Here is a 20,531-nt window from a genome sequence, read left to right as displayed (position 1 = left end):
TGCCACCGCAGGAACTGTAAAACCTGTGCCCACACCTCCTCCCTCACCTCTATCCAAGGCCCTAAAGGAGCCTTCCACATCCATCAAAGTTTTACTTACACATCCACTAATATCATTTATTGTATCCGTTGCTCCCGATGTGGTCTCCTCTACATTGGAGACACTGGGCGCCTCCTCGCAGAGCACTTTAGGGAACATCTCAGAGACACCCGCACCAATCAACCACACCGCCCCGTGGCCCAACATTTCAACTCCCCATCCCACTCTGCCGAGGACATGGAGGTCCTGGGCCTCCTTCACCGCCGCTCCCTCACCACCAGACGCCTGGAGGAAGAACGCCTCATCTTCCGCCTCGGAACACTTCAACCCCAGGGCATCAATGTGGACTTCAACAGTTTCCTCATTTCCCCTTCCCCCACCTCATCCTAGTTTCAAACTTCCAGCTCAGCACTGTCTCCTTGACTTGTCCAGACTTGTCCGACCTGCCTATCTCCTTTTCGACCTATCCACTCCACCCTCTCCTCCCTGACCTATCATCTTCATCCCCTCCCCCACTCACCCATTGTACTCTCTGCTACTCTCTCCCCACCCCCACCCTCCTCTAGCTTATCTCTCCACGCTTCAGGCTCACTGCCTTTATTCCTGATGAAGGGCTTTTGCCCGAAACGTCGATTTCGCTGCTCGTTGGATGCTGCCTGAACTGCTGTGCTCTTCCAGCACCACTAATCCAAACATAGATTGCTGTTGAGTCTCTCTTCCTTCAGATTGGGTTGAAAGTTGCAGTTCATTAATAAATAAGTCCCAAAACTACTTTTAAGTCACCTTCTTGAGATAACTTAAGACTTTATAACAAAAGGTGACATCTCAGCTGAGACAATGCATTAAAGGTATGAGGTTAGAGTCTGTCTGTACCCCAATCTTGAGTCAGACTGGTTCTATTTACAAAGTAGGAATTTATAAATTGTTATATGGATTGACTGCCCGCAGGCTGTGTGCTTTTGAGCAAAAATAGAATTTATCTGCAAATCCAAACTCACCCCATAGACTTCTGTGTGCGCGCGCACATGAGTGAGAGAGAGAGAGAGTGTGTGTGTGTTTGTGTATGCGCATACTTGGTAGAGTGTGCGCATGAATGTGATAGATTATAAGCTGATAAGAGTGTGAGGGTGTATGTGTGTTGAGAGAGAGCATGTGTATGAGAGAGGGTCTGTGTGAACAAATGTGTAGTATAGTGGGGTCAGCTGTAGTGTGACATGAACGCAAGGTCTCAGTTGAGGCCATCCTCATGGATACCGAACTTGGCTATCGGCTTCTGCTATCACCTCCATATCATGGCCATTTAATAAGATCATGACTGATCTGACCATGATCTCAACTTTGCTTTACAACTTGCCCTGCTAACCACTGACTCCCTTATTGGTCAAGAATTTCTCTACCTCTACCTTAAAATTCAATGACTCTGCACCACTCTTGGAAAATGCTTTCCAGACTCTCAACACTCTGAGAGAAAAATGTCATCTCAATTTTAAATGGAAAATCCCTTATTTTTAAATTGTCCCCTAGTTCTCGCCTCTCCTACAAATAGTGACAGCTTTTCAGCATTCACTCTGTCAAGTATTGTTGAGATCCTGTATGTTTTGGTCAGATCACCTCCCAGCGTTCTGAACTCCAATGAATGCAAGTCCAACCTGTTGAACCTTACCTCACATGATGGCTCCCTCATAATTAATTAGTTGTGTGAACATTCTCTGAACTGCCTTAAATAGAGACTCAAACTATATACTGTGTGCTAAATATGATCACATTAATGCGCTGTACAATGGAAACAAAACCTATCTACTTATATATTTCATTCTCCCTGCAATAAATGATGCCATTCTTTAGACTTTCCTAATCACTTGCTGTACCTGATACTAACTTTGATTCATCTACCAGCACACTGCACACATAATCTTCCCATTTAAATAATGTGCTGTTTTCTACTTTTCCATTCAAAATGTACACATTTACACTTCCTTACATGCACTGTGTAATCCACCAAACCTTTTTCCTCATTCACTTAACCAACTGTATCTCTTTACAGGCTCCTTATGTCCTCTTCGCGACTTACTTTCCTCTCTGTGTCATCTGATATAGATTATGAATAGTTTAGACTTCTGTGGCACTCCACTCATTATCTGTTGCTAACTGAAAAGCAGCCAGTTTGTGTCTTCTCTATGTTGCCTGGTAGCTAATCTATCTATGCTAATTTGTCCCTATACCCATTGACTGTTACTTTGTGTTGTACCCTTGTATGCTGTCCCTTGTCAAATGCCTTCTGGAAATCTTACGACACCACATTCATGGGTTCTGCTTATTCAAGGTCTTAATTACTCGTTCAAAGTACTCTAATAAAATAGTGAAGCAAGTTCCCCCTTTCACAAAATTGTTGTCTAATCGCATTGAGATTTTTGAAGTGCTTTCCCAGAACATCCTTAATAGATTCACCTATTTTCCTTCTGATGAATGACAAGGTAACTTGACTGTAGCTTCTTGCTTTCTGTGCACCTGTCTTGACCAGTTACACTCACTGTGCTTCATCTAGACTCTAGGAATTTTGAAAAATTAAAACCAATGCATGTATTACCTCGGCAGCTGCCTCTTTTTAAACAAAAAACTAAAATGATTTCAATTAAGACCTGGAGACTTGTCAGTTATTAGTTCCATGAAATTTCCCAAGTATCCTCACGCTGTGATTGTCTTTGTTTCTCCCTCCCTTTCAACACTCTCAATTTATTTCTAGCATCATACTTGTATCATCTTCAGTGAAGACCAATGCAAAATATCTTCCTGTGCCATTTTCTTTTCATTAATTCTCCCTCGAGATCAATGCTGACTTTTCACTCTTTTATAGACAGTTGTAGAAATGTTTACTAGCTTTTTAAAATATGTTTCTCGCTAATGTTCTCTCATACTCGAGTCATCCCTCATTATGCTTTTACACTTCAATATTCTATGTAATCTTCTGACCTGCCTCTTCATGGAATTGTATGTTTTTCCTTTCCATTTGAACCTATATTTAATTTAGTTAAGAATGGTGCATCTTCGTTTTTCTTTCTCATTGCAATGTGTCTTTGTTAAATGTTATTGAAATACCTTCTTTAATATCTGTCACTGCATTGCTGCTGTCCTACCCTTCAATCCAATTTTCACGTTCATTAACCAGATCTGTGTGTTTCTACCATCATCATTGACTGCGTTAAGTTTGAAGCACGACTCTTAGCATTCTTTTCTCTTTCAAACCAAATGTGAAATTGAATCATGTTATAGTCACTCCTTCCTGGGTCACCTTTACTGTGTGGTCATTAACTGCTTTTATTTCATGCTACTAGATCTTAGAATAATGACCCTTCTGCTTGGCTCTGGAGCATGATGTTCTAAGAATCTCTCCAAAAATGCTCTATGATTTCATCCTCTAGACCACTTTTGACATTCTGATTCAATAATTTGATGTGTAGATTTAAATTAACCCATAATTATTGCCACAGTGTTTACATGACTAGTCCAAATCAGTTTCGGGTAACACTTTCTTGCCTTGCTCTATCTCTTTAATCACATCTTCACCTCACTTGATCCCCTTCCTCCCATTCTAGTTTAAAGCCCTGGTAGAACACTGATCCCAGCACAGTTCAGGTAGAGACCATCCCAACAGTCTTGCACCCTTTTTTCCACAGTACTGGTGCCAGTGCCTCATGAATGTAAAATTCAGTTTTCCAAAACCATTCTGAGTTGAGTTGATCTCTCATCTTGTTTACCCTATACCAATTTGCTCATGGCTTCGGTAAATTACATTTGAGATATGCTTTAGTCTTTGAGTCTGACTCTCATCTAGCACAGTATTATCAGCTTTGCTAGTACTGCAATGCAATCTCAATTTTATTTGGCCTGTTTGGACAAATTATGACGGACCTCGGGCAAATGGAATCTCTGGCCCAGAGGTAAGGACACTGCCACGACATCACAGGACCTTCTCATCCTCCAATGTTTGTATGCCCCATTATCCATGAAGGAGGAGAAAGTGAGGACTGCAGATGCTGGAGATCAGAGCTGAAAATGTGTTGCTGGAAAAGCGCAGCAGGTCAGGAGGCATCCAAGGAGCAGGAGAATCAACGTTTTGGGCGTGAGCTCTTCTTCAGGAATGAGGAAAGTGTGTCCAGCAGGCTAAGATAAAAGGTAGGGAGGAGGGACTTGGGGGATGGGCGTTGGAAATGTGATAGGTGGAAGGAGGTCAAGGTGAGGGTGATAGGCCGGAGTGGGGCGGAGAGGTCAGGAAGAAGATTGCAGGTTAGGAAGGTGGTGCTGAGTTCAAGGGATTTGACTGATACAAGGTGGGGGGAGGGGAAATGAGGAAACTGGAGAAATCTGAGTTCATCCCTTGTGGTTGGAGGGTTCCTAGGCGGAAGATGAGGCGTTCTTCCTCCAACCGTCGTGTTGCTCTGGTCTGGCGATGGAGGAGTCCAAGGACCTGCATGTCCTTGGTGGAGTGGGAGGGGGAGTTGAAGTGTTATCCATGAACCCAACTGAGAGAATTGGATGATTGAAAATAAGTTGGACTTAGAAGCTTCTTTTTCCCCCCTTCTGTCAGTGCAAGCAGATGCTGATTAGCTCAAGGTACCACCTCCACTTTTCACCTTGAGCTCTTGCAAGAACTCTGAATACAGCAGATCTTTCATAGTCAGTTCACCCATTGCTATGTTCTCTGTAGTGTTGTGAAATGGCTAAACATTCTGTTTATTTAAATCACGCTCTTTATTCATGTGGACACTCGGACATCACATCATCTGGAACCAGAGTTTTGCCAGGTAGTGGTGATGTATTGGTACTTATTCATTTTTATTGTTCAACCATTGGAGTTTCTTCCATAAGCAAGCACTATGAAATTGACATTAATTGTAAATACAAGAACTGTAATTGTTCTTGGTGAAGAAAATCCATTAAGAATGAGTTGCAAATTGATAGTTGCTGCGGAACTAACCATAACAGCTTACCAAGGTGTTACATCCTACTGTTCTGACCTCCAACATCATAAAGTTTAAGGGTATTAATGTTCAGAATGCATGTCAAAGTGACACAGCCTCTTGCCCTGCAGGTATTAGCCATTCTTTCAGTGCAGATCTAAACAGTTGCCTATCTAAATACCATCATGCGCAACCTTCACTAAAAGTAGTGTGCAATAGTTCTAAGTAAAGTCCACCAACTCTGGCCACCTGTGGTTGGAAAGTAAATTGACATTGCTAATGTCCCAAATATCTCTAAATCAACAAAACAAACTTTATTTATAAACAACTCATGCTCCTCAGTTACTGGGATGGTGGAGCAGGGAATTCTAATTAAGAGATTTTAGCAGTCAGTTAATGTTCTCATCTGTTGACTTTATGAGCAGGTCCACCTGCATGATAGTGAAGTCAAACTCTGTTCTGTTGGTCCAAAATTCTGAAATCTTGATGGTTGAAGAAGTATTTGTTGGGCACCAATCAATTTTGAAATTATAACAAATCTTTAATGAGTATTGTCTGCTGTTCTGCTTTCCATTACTCTGAGATTTCACCTAATTGTGTTTGGAGTGATCAGCCAGACTCTATGGTCTGCACCGTTCCTTGGTGAGCGATGAGTCTGGGCAGAACAGTATTGATGTAGGATTTGTATTGAAAAGAGGAAGATAGGTTGCTTGTTAATGTTTGGATTGAGAGAGAAGTTCAACAAGATATCATAGTCACCATGCGAGCATTTCTTGTTAATGATCAGCAAAGATTGGGAGGTGATTTATGCAAAATAAATCCTTCATTACTTCCATATTTAATATTGAATTTTCCTTTTTTTTTGACATAACCATGTAACGCTTGACCTCTGGTTCACAGACACGTTCCTTGGCCAAGGACACGTCAATGCTATAGGACACAGTCGTGGGACTTGCCTCAAACTTGTGACCTTCGTATGGAGAGCTGATCTGGTTGTGCCATTGTGGGAAGTTTAAAAGTGGAGACCGATTTAGACCTACTCCCCACCATTGGACGTAACAAAAACTGATCAACTGTTCCATTGAATTCTTATATTCTGAGTTTATGTTTTAATAATGGTCATTTAATTTGCTCGTTAGTTGAACTCTGAATCCTGATACTGCTGCTTTTGCAAGTGAAAGGGAAATGGCACTAAATTGGAGTTTGGCGAAACAGGCCACAGTTACGCCAGCTGCGAATGGCCCATGTGAACAGAAGGCAGGCTGCAAAATTTACACCACAGGAACAAATTCTGGGTACTTGGAATGCAAGATTATTGTCTGCAGGTAGATATAAACAGATTATAACCACTATAATGGGCGGCGTTTCTCATTCTGATAAGCAACAAAATATAAAAGATTAAAGTGAGCTAAATAAATAATATCGAAAACACTGAGTCACAGTTTGCAACTGGATTCAAAGTACAGTACAACCTAGTCCATTCACTTAAAATTGATTTCGGAAAGGAACATTAGGAATCAAATCTGAGTATATCAAGGGTTGTAATTGTTCCTCTCTGTAATCAGTTTGAATGACCAGATGTAGGTCATCATTTGACTCCCAATTGTAAACTCATTGTGTTTTACGTATATGTATTTCTGAAAGGAAAATAGCATGGTGAATGCACAAGAAAAGTGAGTGGTTAAAAGAGGCAGCATCTTAATGTTTAAGAATTGGCGACAGAGCTGACTAACTGTTTTAGATTTGGTTACAGAACTGACTAACTGATTTGGAAAGAAACAGGGAGATGTGATTGGAATAGCTTGCTTCAGAGAGCTCTGGGCTAAATTACCTGTGTGCTGTCATTTCAATGCCATTTTGTTGCAATTTTCCTTAAATTTCCTGTCAGGTTAACATATTAAGGAGTTATGACTTATGTGCTTAGGATCGTGGCCCAATTCAGAATTATGCTGCAGTGACGTGGGGTTGGTACTGAGGTTTGGGCACACCTTATCTTAGATTCCTGACCTGCAAGATAAAAATTTATGTATACCAATGCTGAGTAATTTATAGGAAACCCTGCCATTGCTCTCCTATTTGTTCCTGAAGGACTAAATACAGAAGAGTTCACTACCTTCCTTCACAGTAATCCACTACACGGTCCCACTGAGCAACTCCCCAAATCTTAATTACCCCAACCTCCTCTTAATCACCCACTAACTACCTTTCATACGATCCACATCTGAGGTATTCTACTCCCTTCATTGACTGTTCCTGACTCTTTATATTCTACCTCTCCCTCAGATACCCCTTACTCCTTCACTGACCAAAATTGATGGCATGGTTAACAGTGAAGAGGATTATCTTAGAATATAAAGGGATCTTTATCAATTGGCCCAATGAGCTGAGGAGTGGCAGTTTTAATTTGGATGAGGTACTGCATTTTGGTAAAACAAACATGGGCAGGACTTATACAGTTAGTGGTGGGCCCTGGGTGGTGTTCCTGAACAGAGACACCTTGGAGTTCAAGTACATAGTTCTTTGAAGGTTGCACCGCATGTAGACAGGGTGGTTAAGAAGGTGTTTAGTACACTTGCCTTCATTGCTCAGACCAATGACTATAGGCATTGAGATTAGGGAGTGTGGTGCTGAAAAAGCACAGCAGGTCAGCCAGCAGCCAAGGAGGAGAGTCAACATTTCGGGCATAAGCCCTTGTCCGAAACATCGATTCTCTTAGCCCATGGATGCTGCCTGACCTGCTGTGCTGTTCCAGCACCGCACCCTTGACTCTGATCTCCAGCATCTGCAGTCCTCACTTTCTCCAAGGGAGTTGAGTTGTCATGCTGAGGTTGTACAGGACATTGGTGAGCCACTTTTGGAGTTCTGTGTGCAGTTCCAATCATCTTGCTGTTAGAAAGATGTTAAATCGGAGAGAGTTGAGAAAAGATTTACTAAGATGTTGCCATAAGGTGAAGAGAAGTCTTTTCCCTAGGGTAGGGCAGTTCAAAACTAGGAAACATCTATTTTTAAGGTGAGAGGAGAAAGATTTAAAAATGACCTGGGTGGGGTGGGGTGGGGTGGGGTGGGGGGGGCGGCGCGTATGTGCAACCTTTTCACACACAGGGTGTGAATGAACTGCCAGAGGAAGTAATAGATGCAGGTACGGTTAGAACTTTCAAAAAGCATTTGGACGCATACATGAATTAGAAAGGTTTAAAGAGATATGGGCCAAATGTGGGCAAGTGGAACTGGACTGTTTGAATTTTCTCCATGCTGAGAGACTCTTTGGTACCCCTTCGATCCCATTTATACAATCCATCACTCCCTTCCCCCTCACAGTGCCACTCCTTTCTTGCAGAAGGATTGAAATACAGACCGATTGTAGATACCTTTGAAAAAGGTATCTTCACAAAACCACTCTTCTGTTGTCCTCGTTTACCGCACTGAAATGTTCATCACTCCCAATCCTGGGACCACACTCCAAACTGATCCTGTCTCCACAGTCGTGGGCTTAACTTTTCAACTAAATCACAAATGCCCACACCCGCTGCACAAAGGGTAGCTCTCCAGTGGGAAATTATCTGGGTTACTTGGCAGAAGACTGCTCTTAAGTCTCTTTCACAAAATTAAAGCCAGAACGATCATGAAGTGGATATGAACAGAGAAGCAAATTTAACATGACTTTCTTGTATCCTCCTCGTTTGTGGATTTTAACTTTTCCGTGGTAGAATCCTTGTGCATGGGTATCACAGAGTGGGAGACGTAGAGTCAGTCTGCATTGTTTGGAACAGTTACAGTGACAATTAAAGACATTGTTCTCTCACTTGAAGCTTCTGACATAAAGCAATGTTTCCACACGTTCTCAGCAGTTTCATGGTTAGAGTCCTCACTTCCTGTACTGTTGTGTGGAGCCAAGTCCAATTTTCAACTGATAATAAGAACATCTAGCAATTTGTCTAATTTACTTCGGCGATATTCAAGTTAAAGGAATTTAAGGATTATTTTATTAGGTGCTGTATTTATTTGTTAACACAACTACTGATAATATGTACAGAAGTCTCTTTGTGACAGTACATCTTTCTGTTAAAACAGACTCATTTCATTAACATGGACGTGGAGCAGTACACACACCAAATGAAGAAGGGTCACTGGACCTGAAACATCTCTACAGATGCTGCCAGACCAGCTGAGTTTTCCCAGCAATTTCTGGTTTTGAGTGGTCAGAGGAATGGATGCAACCCAGCCCATTAAACAATCATCTGTAGAGCAGCTAGAAAGATTTTATTGATTGAGAGTGGTAATTGGGTATGACTTTAACAGTTTGACTATTCCAATGTGTGGCCTGATGATTACTGAAGGCTTATTTAATGATAAAGAAAACATTTACTTTCTGAACCAATTGCTACATGTGGACTGTTCTGTGCATTTACCACAACCAGTTTTGTGCATAGCAATATAAAATGCCCTAGCTTCATTTACATTGTCCCTTAAAGTAAACTTAATCATAAACATGGAGGGGTCTGTAAGCCTAGATCATTGATTATTTTAAAGATAAGGAAGAGTGACAGAGTTATTGTGTCTCTGGAACTGTCTCAAGTATTGAAAGTGGAATGAATTATAGTGAATAATTAATGCTGTCCTGGAAAATACCCCTTTGACTGTTGTGGAACCTTTGGCAGAGACATAGAGGCTGGTGATATGGTGAGGGGAAAGGGAGTGATGGATTGTGTATACGGGATGGCAAGGGTATCACAGAGGGAAGAATGCTGGCAGTTGTCTTCTCTTTAGATAATGGAGCGGTTAGCACTTTCACCGGAGTCCAAGGTTTCAGATCGAAGTAGAGAGATGACTTCACTAAATTCTAGGTGCACAGTCCACTATAGTACAGAGGGAATGCTCCCCTGTTGAAGGTGCTGTCTTTCAGTTGAGATGTTAAATGAAGGTGCCCTGTCTCCTCTTTCAGGTGGACGTATAAAAATCCCATAGCACCAATGAAAGAAAGACCTCAGTCAGCATCACAAAACTAGATTAGGTGGTCCATTATTGCACGACTGTTTGCAACAACCAGGCATGTGCAGCCATAGTGATATTACAACGGTTGCATTTCAACATTGGCTGTAAAACATTTTGGGATGTTTTAGGTAAGATGCTATGTAAGTATTCTTTCTTTCACTTAGAGAGCCGGTCAATGCTGTAATCCCATCTCCAGTCCTTCACTGAAGAGACAGGTGTCCCAGACCTAGTGGTGGGGCTTAAACTTTAGCCTTCAGGGACAGACACAAGATGGGGCATAATGTCCCCTTTTCCAATCTGTAAGTTAAAAAAAAATCTAACTGATTTGTTTAAAAATGTTTAGAAGTCAGGCAAGAATTCTAATTTATGGAGCTACCCTACTCTAAAAGATTAGCAGTTTAGGATAAACAGAAGCCCAACACTAATGATGTATAACTCAGCAGCAGTGATCAATGACCAGACGTGTTGAAGGCTAGGGGAATGTAAAATTCAAATCCATCTGAAGATTCATTCATTCGGTTGGTGGATGTGCACCAGTTGTGTGATGATCCAATTACACTGAGATTAAGTGTTAAAGATCCAACATCCATAGAAAAAATGCAAAGTCACACCATCAGTGGAAAATTTTGGAAAAATTATAGGTTTTACCAATATAATCCTACAGGGAAAGATAACGTTCCCGGTCAATTAATCTGATATTGCTACTGAGGTGTCAAAAGATTTGAATGTTTTTGTTTAAACATGGGGCTTTGCAATAAAACAATGACTTCGCATCCACCACTCTACAAAACCGTCTAACGTTCTCAGTCTATAATAACAAACTGATTTGTCTCCACAGCATTAGTCACTGTGTTAGATGATAGTCTGTGGTGTCTCAACTCACTGGGGGGACTCAAGTATTTTACCTGAAAAAATTGTGACTGCAATTCCAACATGAAATAGTTAAAGCCAGATTCTTCTGCTTTGTAATGCATGTGATTGGGCGATGCGGTGTTCTGGAAGATGATTGGGCGGTGTTGATGTTCTGGAAGGCGATTGGATCAGTGTGGTGTTCTGGAAGTTGACTGATTGAACTTTGGGGTTTTCACTTTTTGTGAAGTTGGGAACCTTTTCCATATCAGAGCGCCAACTCCCTTAGTCCCTGATATCAATGTCGAGGGGTTGGAAGTTCAAGGTGCTTCTCTTTCTTAAAAGTTGCCAACCCTGGTTGGGTCCAACTGGGGACATTTCATTACATGACCTGAAAAGGTCCATTTCCCTGCACCTCAATTTCCCACCACTGGTCACCCAACATGTCCACTCTTACAGAGGCTCCTTTGTGAAGTGAATATCACCTGTTTGTCAAATTTCTGGCTGTCACTGAAACAAGTCTTTGGGAAGCCCCATGGAAGGAAATCAAAGTAGGGGTTGGGACCCCAAAATGGGGTCACTGGCAGAAAATGTGGGGTTATGAGCTCTGAAGCAGCAACAGTCGCAGTGGACTACAACAGAAATTTCCTGGAAAAGCTCTGTCTATCTGTTGGGAGAAAGCAGAGTTAACCTTTCGAGTCCAGTGACTCTTCATCAGAAAATCTTCATCAGAACTCTGATGAAGACGTTACTGGACTCGAAGCGATAACTCTGCTTTCTCTCCACACCCGCTGAGTTTCTGCAGCAATTTCTATTTTTTTTTCAGATTGCTGGCATCCACAATTCCTTATTTGATTGGCCACTGTGCAGTTTTGACAATGACAACAGCTGTAACCCACTCAGATTGGGCCCATCACACACTCTCAGCTCTGAATGTGGGGGATCGGAATGTCTGGGAAGTACTGTCATAGAGAGTTTTATAACAAAAGTGTTCAAAGAAAATGTTAATAGAAAAAAAAATACTATTTATGAATGCCCTTTTCATTTTGCTCACAGCAGTGACCTGCAAATTGCAGACTTTCATTAGACACCTGATAGTAAATTCACTGGGAATATTCTCCCTTGGAATAATTTGTTCAAATTTACTGGCTCAGCCCTTAGCACGTTTTTTAACAATGACCCAGTGCATTCTGTTTTGGAATTCCTATGTGGGATATGGGTATTGTTGGCAAGGCCAATGTTTATTACCCACCATAAATTGGACTGGAACCGAATAGCATTCTAGGGCTATTTCAGGGGTAGGCGGGGTAGGCGGGGTAGGCATTTGAGAATCAACCACATGGATGCTAGTCTGGAGTCATGTATAGAATAGGCCAGAGAAAGGTGACAGATTTCTCTCTATAAAGGGCATTGGTGAACCAGATGGGATTTTTGTATCAATCCATAATCTCAGGGCCACCGTTTGAGACGACCATTCCATTTCAGGTTACGTTCGAAACTCTATTTTCAAATCTAAAGTCCTGAGGCAGGATTTGAACTTGTGTCTTTGGAGCATCAGGCATCCAGATTACTTGTGAAGTGACGGCTATGTTCGTAACAGACCTCAATAAATCCTGGAACCTCCGATTTCCCAAATAAAACCAAGCCTATTAAAAAGAATATGGAGGTCAGGAGGTTGCTGCTTGGGTGAAAGTTTCAGTTCAGTTCTGTTGGCTGTATAAGATATACTGAAGCAATCATATGGGAGTGTAGTGGGGCTGGAGGGAGCAGTCATCTTATGGTTCAGCTGGCTTTATAAGTGAGTGTCCTCCTCCTCCACCTCATCCTTGGTCAGGCTATCCATGGGAACAATCCAGTTGTCCATGTTGTCTTGCATGTTGACCTTTGAGCTCGGCTTTTCCTGCATCTCCGGCTCACATTCGGTGATGTCCATGGCCAAGTTGTCATGGCAACCGTTGTCCACTGGCTGAGTCTCCTCGGTGAGGTACTGCGAAAGGGAGAAGGACACAATTACCGCAGAGGTTTTACCAGAGGGCCCAGTCCCTCCCGGGGATTGCTTTTTGGATTTTTCAGAAACAGGTCAGTTAATAAACACTGTGGAATCTTGCTGTGCTTAGCTTGGCTGCCTATGTTTCCCACATTATAGCAGGTGACTGTCCCTTCTTAGGTGGATCCTATCTGGCTGTAAAACCCCCCTGGGCATAGCGTGGCGAATGGCGCTAAAGAAATGCAAGTCTCCCAGTTTCCTGGGAAATGAGCAGTTCAGGATTTCATGACAAATGCAAGATCACCATCTGCTGCTCACAACTTGCAATAGCTTCCCAGTGTGTCTGGAACACAAAGTGCAGACCCAATGTAAGAACAGCAGAGGGAGCTGTCTCCTAGCTACTGCAATAACTACAGTTATTTAATAGTTAAAAATCACTCAACACCAGGTTATAATCCAACAGGTTTAATTGGAAGCACTAGCTTTCGAAGCGCTGCTCCTTCATCAGGTGGCTACATATGTAGCACCCATAACGTAATCAAATACGTTTCACAGGAGAGTTGCAAAACTCGATTTTGTAAAATATCACATTGGGAGATATTACAGGACACAATCTAGTACATTAAAGACCTTAAAGATGAGTAAGGTGGTGACACACAGAAAATTTAGCAGCAACTTTCAGAGTTTAGAGCCTAGTCAGACGAAGGCACTGTTGCCAACAGTTGACTGGTTAAACTCAGACATGCTGAAGCTCCTTGAATTTGAGGAGCGCAGTGATCTCGGGACTGGAAATCTCCTGCCTTTTCAAGTATTGATTAATCCTGACCTTTTGAATTTTTTCCAATGATTTCCCACCCACTGACATTGGACCAACTGATCTGTAATTACCTGTCCTAACCCTGCTGCTCTTCTTGAACAAAGGAACCACATTAGCTATCCCCTAGTCATCTGGCACTTTACCTGTGACCAGCGAAGTGTTAAATATCTCTGACAGGGCCCTAATAATTCCCTCCCCTGCCTCCCATAGCAGCCTATGATGCATCTCATCAGTCCCTGGGTATTTGTACACTTTTATGCCTCTAAGCTTCCTCCTTATTAATCTAAGCATGTTCTAAAACCTTCACCCCAACTCCTAAAATGTCTTTCTCTTCAGTGAATACAGGTGAGGAGTATTTTCATCCACAGGTTTCTCCTTCGGTCTCTAATGGGTCCCTTCATGTCACTAGGTCAAAATCCTGGAATTCCCCTTCCTAATAGTCTGAGGTCTGCTCACATAAAACCGAGAGGACTGCGGATGGTGGAAATCTGAAACAAATAACAGGAAGTGCTGGAGAAACTAATGAAACATTTTGAGAATGTGGATCATGACCAGTATCTCTAGGATGGGCCCAGTCTGAGATACCAACATGTCGTAAAACAAAGTTTTGGGTTGGCCCTGCTTTACGTGAGGATTGATGCTCAAATAAAATTACTTTTTTTAAAAAGTACAATTCTACGCCTGCTGTTACTGGCACTCTTTATAGAGTTACACTTACTTGATCCTTCTTGTTATGTGACTTGCGTTGCGAACACCTGTACACAACAACCGAGAGCAAGATGAGCAGCAGCAAGGAGCCAGTTACCACCATGGCAATGTGTTTCTTGAGATCAGATGGTGTCTGCAGTTCATTCCTGTGTTCTTGGTTGGCAGAATCCCGAATACCCAGCTTCAGAAAAAACAACAAAGAGGGAAACTGTAAGAATCACTGAGAATTTAATCAAACAAAAGAAAAAAACAACACATTACACAGAAGCTGGAAAATTATTCTCCAACCATTCTTTCATTTGGTTTAAATATATAAAGCGAATGCAGAGAGCAAGATCTTTCAGGTCTGGCAGCAATGGGAAAGATGTTGAAATGTCTGGGACTAGGGGGCACGCGCTTAAGGTGAGAGGGACAAATTTTCAAGGAGAGGTGAGGGGCGAGTTTCTTTCAGTGTGTGGTAGGAGTTTGCGCTGCCAGGGGTGATGGTAGGTACCATAGGGGCGTTTAAGGGACTTTAAGATAAGCACATGAATATGCAGGGAGATGGACCAAGGGGAGGCAGAAGGGATTAGTTTAACTCGGCATCATGTTCAGCACAATATTGTGAAGCTGAAGGGCTTGTTCCTGTGCTGTACTGCTCTGTAATGGAATTTTAAGTGGACGTAGCAATATGGTGGGAAAGAACAAAGGGGTAGAGGTCTGCACTTAACATAATGGGTGTGCGTGATGACAGAAACGATCTCTCATCTCGATTGGAGGGTGACAATTTCTAAGGGCTGAGAGTTGCAGGTCTTTATCTGACAGGAACAGGCTGATTATTAAGCTGCAGCTCTCCGTGTACACGGTCCTTCAGGGTATTGGGATTGCTGAGTGTGGCATTTGCTTTCTTATCCTTCCTCCTCCATCACCATCCAGCCTCGACGTTAAGCCGTTGTGACTCAAAGCATCATGGGACCTGATGGCTAAGTTGTCGCTGTTTGTTAGATTGGTAACACCCCTCTTCCCGTCACTCACATCGATGCTGCTGAGCTTCAAGGAGGGATTTCAGGGTCGATGTGAAGAATTTGGATTATCCTCTCTTGGATTGTTGTCCATCTGAGAATTGAGAAAGCAGGTCCTGATGGCAAAGATACTTTTTAGCCACCTGGACATAGTGTCCAAAACAATGAAGTTGATCATTGAGGTGTTTTTGGCCAGGATGCTGATTGAGCTGGCTGCGAGAAGGACACTGGCATCTTTTTGAGCATCCTCCCCTTGAATCCTTGGAATGTGGCAAGGGCATTGCTGACAGAATTTCTCTTGTGTGACACCGATACACAGTCCAGATCTTATTACAATACAGGAGTTTGATGACAACAACTACTCCGACAATGGGAACTTTTCAGAGATCTTTGTTCTTGGAGACTCGCTGCCCTGGTTTGCTTATGGTGAGTGCAGTTGATCCAGTATTGGAACTCTTCATCATCGGTGTCCATATGAGAGAAGTAGCTTCAAGAAGTGTATTCCAGCACCTCTCCTTCAACATACATCGGAAGATGAGTGTTTGGCTCACCTGATGTTGGCTGATGTAAGTTTTCTTTCAGCAACATTCAAGTTTCTTGATCTCTTGATTCAGAAAGCAAGAAGGGCATGCAAATGTGGTGCATTGTGGGAAATGTGCTGCGGGTATCTGCAGATTGTGGATCGTGGCAGTCAGTTTGGTTTCGGTATGAGGTGACCGAGGTGGTATTTGATGTGACACAAAGTTGAAAAAGTCCCTGTCCAGTTACGTTGTTAATAATGGAGAGGCTTTCACACAGCATCTGGCCCAGATTTCAAAGGCACTTATTGCGATCTAACACTCCAGACAACTGCATCATAAAACAACTGCATGGAAGTGATTATACTGCAGGGAAAAGGGGGACCATGGGTGATGAGACATGGAAGTAGAAAGTAGATGTGACAGCAGATGAAGTGATCCTGCTCCCCCTCCTCCACAGGGGTACATGGCCAGCGATGGGTTAGGGCTGCAGCCTGATGACCACCAGCTGTTATGCCACAGCAGTTACAATGATGTGACCACTCTGATCGGTATGGATTAGGCCAATCAGTCCGTTATATTCCGCCACTCAAGCATGGCTAATATGTTTCTCAACCCCATTCTCCTGCCTTCCCTCCATTACCCTTGACCCCTTACTAATCAAGAACCTACCTATCTCTGTCTTAGATGTATTCAATGACGTGACCTCCACAGCCTTCTGTAGCAATGAGTCCCACAGATTCCCCACCCTCCAGCTGAAGAAATTCCTTCTCACCTCACTTCTAAAGCGTTGTCTCTTCACCCTCAGCTGTGCCCTCAGGACCTAGTCTCTCTTGCTAGTGGAGACATCTTCTCCTCATCTACTGTAGCCTGTCCTCTCAGTATTCTGTAAGTTTTAATTAGATTCCTTTCTCATCCTCCTAAACTGCATCGAGTATAGACTCAGTCATCAAACACACCTCGTACGACAAGCCTTTCATCCCCACGATCATTTTTGTAAACCCCCTTTGGACCCACTCTGACTTCAGCACAACCTTCCTTAGATACGGGGCCCAGAAGGGCTCACAATATTCCAAATTCAGTCTGACCAGACCATTACACAGCCTGAGCACTACATCTCTGATCTTGTATTCTAGCCCCATTCGAAATGAATGCTCACATTGCATTTGCCTACCTAACTGCCAACTGAACCTGCATGTTAACCTTTAGAGAATCCTGAACTAGGACCTCTAAGTCCCTTTGCCCTTTACAAAGTCCTTCCCAATTTAGAAAATAATCTATGCCTCTATTCTTCCTCCTAAAGTGCATAACCTCATAATTTCCCACATTGTATTGCGTCTGCCATTTCTTTGCCCACTCTCCCAGCCTGTCCAATTCCTTCTGCAGCCTCCCCACTTCCTCAACACTACCTGTCCCTCCACCTATCTTTGTGTTAACTGTAAACTCAGCAGCAAAAACCTCACTTCCTTCGTCTAGATTGTTAGTGTAACGTGAATAGTTGTGGTCCCAACACGGGCTACTGCGGAATTTCACTAGTCACCAGCTGCCATCCTGAAAAAGACCCCTTTATTCCTACTCTCTGCCTTTGTCAGTCAGCTAATCCTTAATCCATGCCAGTACCCTTCCCTAATACTATGGGCTCTTATTTTATTTATAGGCCTCCTAGGCAATACTTTGTGGCTTTCTGGAATTCCAAATAGATCATGTCCACTGACTCTCTATTGTCTAATTTGCTTGTCACTTCCTCAGAGAATTCCAACAGATTTGGTAAAGTCTTACCAATGACTGAGGTCAGGCTCAGCAGCCTATCGTTTCCTGTCTTCTGCCTCCCTCTCTTTAACAGGAGTGTTACATTAGCCAATTTCCAGAACTCTGGGACTCTCCCTGACTCCAGTCTCCTCAGCTATCTACTTCAGAACTCAGGGGTGTGGTCCGGCTGGTCCAGGTGGGTTATCCACCTTCAGAGCTTTCAGCTCCCCCAGCTGATGTTGGGGAAGTGATGGTCACTACCCTCACCTCTGCCCCTGACTGTCTTGAAGTTCTGGTTGGCTGCTGGTGTCTTCAACAGTGAGGACTGATGCAAAGTACCTATTTAGTTCCTCTGCCATTTCTTTATACCCTATTGCTACTTTCCTAGTTTCATTTTCCCAGCAGTGCAATATCCACTCTTGTCTCTCTCTTACTTCTTACGTAACTTAAAAAAATTCATGCAATCCTCTTTTATACTACCAGTTAGCTTAGCCTCCTATTTCATCGTCTCTTCCCCCATGTTGCTTTTTTTAAAAAGAGTAGGCAAGTGACTATTTCACCAGATTTTCTTTACGATATGTAAAGATATGACTAGTACAACAGTAAGTGCATTGTGGGTCAATCTACAGCACGTGGTCAACAGCAGTTCAAGAAGGCAGCTGACACCCCCCCGCCCCCCCCCCCCCCTCACTGTCCCCCACTCCCTCTCCCCCACCCCCCCCCTTCTCAAGGGTACCTAGGGATGGGCACTAAATGCTGGCCAGGCAGTGGCATCCCTGTCCCGTGAGTACATAAAACAAAGGTTGTTAGCCCGTTGACTGCCATATTTGGTGTTCTATAACAAATTGTCTGATAATAGTTTACAGAACACTGGCGTTCCCTTCCAAGACATGCATGAAATAGAATGTTCAGCAGACTACCTCTTCCCTTCACCACCCTCACTCAAATGGTCTCACAGAATGCATTAGGAGAAAGTGAGGACTGCAGATGCTGGAGATCAGAGTCAAAACGTGTGGCGCTGGAAAAGCACAACCGGTCAGGCAGGATTCCTACTGAAGGGCTTATGCCTGAAATGTCGATTCTCCTACTCCCCGGGTGCTGCCTGACCTGCTGTGCTTTTCCAATGCTACACTTTTTGTCACAGAATGCATTAGATTAGATTCCCTACTGTGTGGAAACAGGCCCTTCGGCCCAACCAGTCCACACTGACCCTCCGAAGGGTAACCCACCAAGACCCATTTCCCTCTGACTAATGCACCTAACACTATGGGCAATTTAGCATAGCCAATTCACCTGACCTGCATGAATATAGACTGTGGGAGGAATCCGGAGCACCCAGAGGTAACCCAACCAGACACGGGGAGAATGTGCAAATTCCACACAGACAGTTGCCTGAGGCTAGAATCGAACCTGGGTTCCTGGTGCTATGGAGGCAGTGGTGCTAACCACTGAACCACCCTGCTGCCCATTGTTAATGATGTAAAATCTATGATCATTAAAAGTGACTTGCCAACATTCTTTTGGATTGCGATGTTAAATCTCTGTGCTTCTCATCCACGTTTGCCCTCACAAGAAACTCTCATGTTTGGGTGACAGACTCCCTCATACACTCTCATCACTGACACACACGGACGTGACACGTCATTGGAAAGACAAAGGAAAATCAAGTGGTTATGCCAACTTGAATCAGGATGAAACAGAAGAGCCTGAGATTTTCACACAAACACATGGGTGCCTGGATAGGAGCTATATTGTTTTATCCAGCCTAGGTCACATGACATTATAATGAGCAATGGTCAAGTCCTGGGAACAAATTCACAATATTACATTTCATCAACCATGTGTCCCAGAGGGTGAATATGTTATGCCAGACAACAATCACGTATTTATGACAAAATATAATCATCCATCCATGATGACAGGCCACAGACTGAAGCTGTATTGTAGAGCTGTGATGATTATATATGGACCTATGGTAGGTTCAACAAACTGTGACTGAAATGCGTTGAGAGAATTGGGGATGTAGATTTGTGTACATATTATCAGAAATTGATTCCTATCCTTTAATGGGAAAAGGGGTAATGTTCTAGTGTGACACAAATTATACACCAGATGGGCCTGTACCTTTAAGACAAAGTCAGAAGTCACAAGACATCAGGTTATAGTCCAGCAGGTTTATTTAAAATCACAAGCTTTTAGAGCTCTGCTCCTTTGTCAGGTAAAGTTGTCCTGCTGTACTACTAACAGGGATGGTGTGGCTTCGGACCTTATCCATCCCAGGCCAATAGCGGCACTTCCACATCATGGCTACCTTTAAGACAAGTTATATGACATCATACCATGAAATAACAGTCAGCAGACGATGTGTAAGTCTGTGATTTCATTGCCTTGAAAGAAATGAGATAGTGAGAGACCAGAGACAGTATATTCCTGTCAGGATGAAATGCAAGGCTGGTGGGTGTAGGGAATGCTGGATCACCAAAGACATTGAGGTTTTGGTTGAAAGAAAAAGGAGGAAGGATATGTCAGGTGTAGACAGCAGAGGTTGAGTGAATCCTTAGAAGAGTGTAAAGGCAGTGGGAGTATACTTAAGAGGGAAATCAGGAGGGCAAAATGGGGACATGAGATAGCTTTGGCAAATAGGGTTAAAGAGAATCCAAGTGGGATTCTGTCAAAACATTAAACATAAAAGGGTAACTAGCGAGAAAATAGGGCCCTTCAAAGATCAGCAAGGCGACCTTTGTGTGGAGCAGCACGAGATGGCGGGGGGGGGGGGGGGCAGATACTAAATGAGTATTTTGCATCAGTGTTTATTGGGGAAAAGGACATGGAAGATATAGACTGTAGGGAAATAGATGGAATAGATATTGAAAAATGTCCATATTACAGAGGAGGAAGTGCTGGATGTCTTGA

At 43.0% G+C, this 20,531-nt stretch overlaps 1 protein-coding gene across 1 annotated transcript in view; it reads right to left on the bottom strand.

The window, feature by feature from the left end:
• Window positions 1-4,853: 4,853 nt before the first annotated feature.
• podxl (podocalyxin-like) overlaps window positions 4,854-20,531 on the bottom strand; it is a 155,494-nt gene continuing 139,816 nt past the window's right edge. Inside the window, exons 7-8 of the mRNA XM_072562923.1 lie at window positions 14,361-14,531; window positions 4,854-12,825 (exon numbers count right to left, since the gene is read on the bottom strand). Coding sequence (XP_072419024.1) covers window positions 12,631-12,825; window positions 14,361-14,531 — 366 coding nt within the window. The 3' untranslated portion in view covers window positions 4,854-12,630. The remainder of the gene's footprint in view (window positions 12,826-14,360; window positions 14,532-20,531) is intronic.

This window comes from Chiloscyllium punctatum, chromosome 44 (assembly GCF_047496795.1).
Source record: "Chiloscyllium punctatum isolate Juve2018m chromosome 44, sChiPun1.3, whole genome shotgun sequence".
Taxonomy (NCBI): domain Eukaryota; kingdom Metazoa; phylum Chordata; class Chondrichthyes; order Orectolobiformes; family Hemiscylliidae; genus Chiloscyllium; species Chiloscyllium punctatum.
This window is presented reverse-complemented; position numbering and strand designations above follow the sequence as displayed.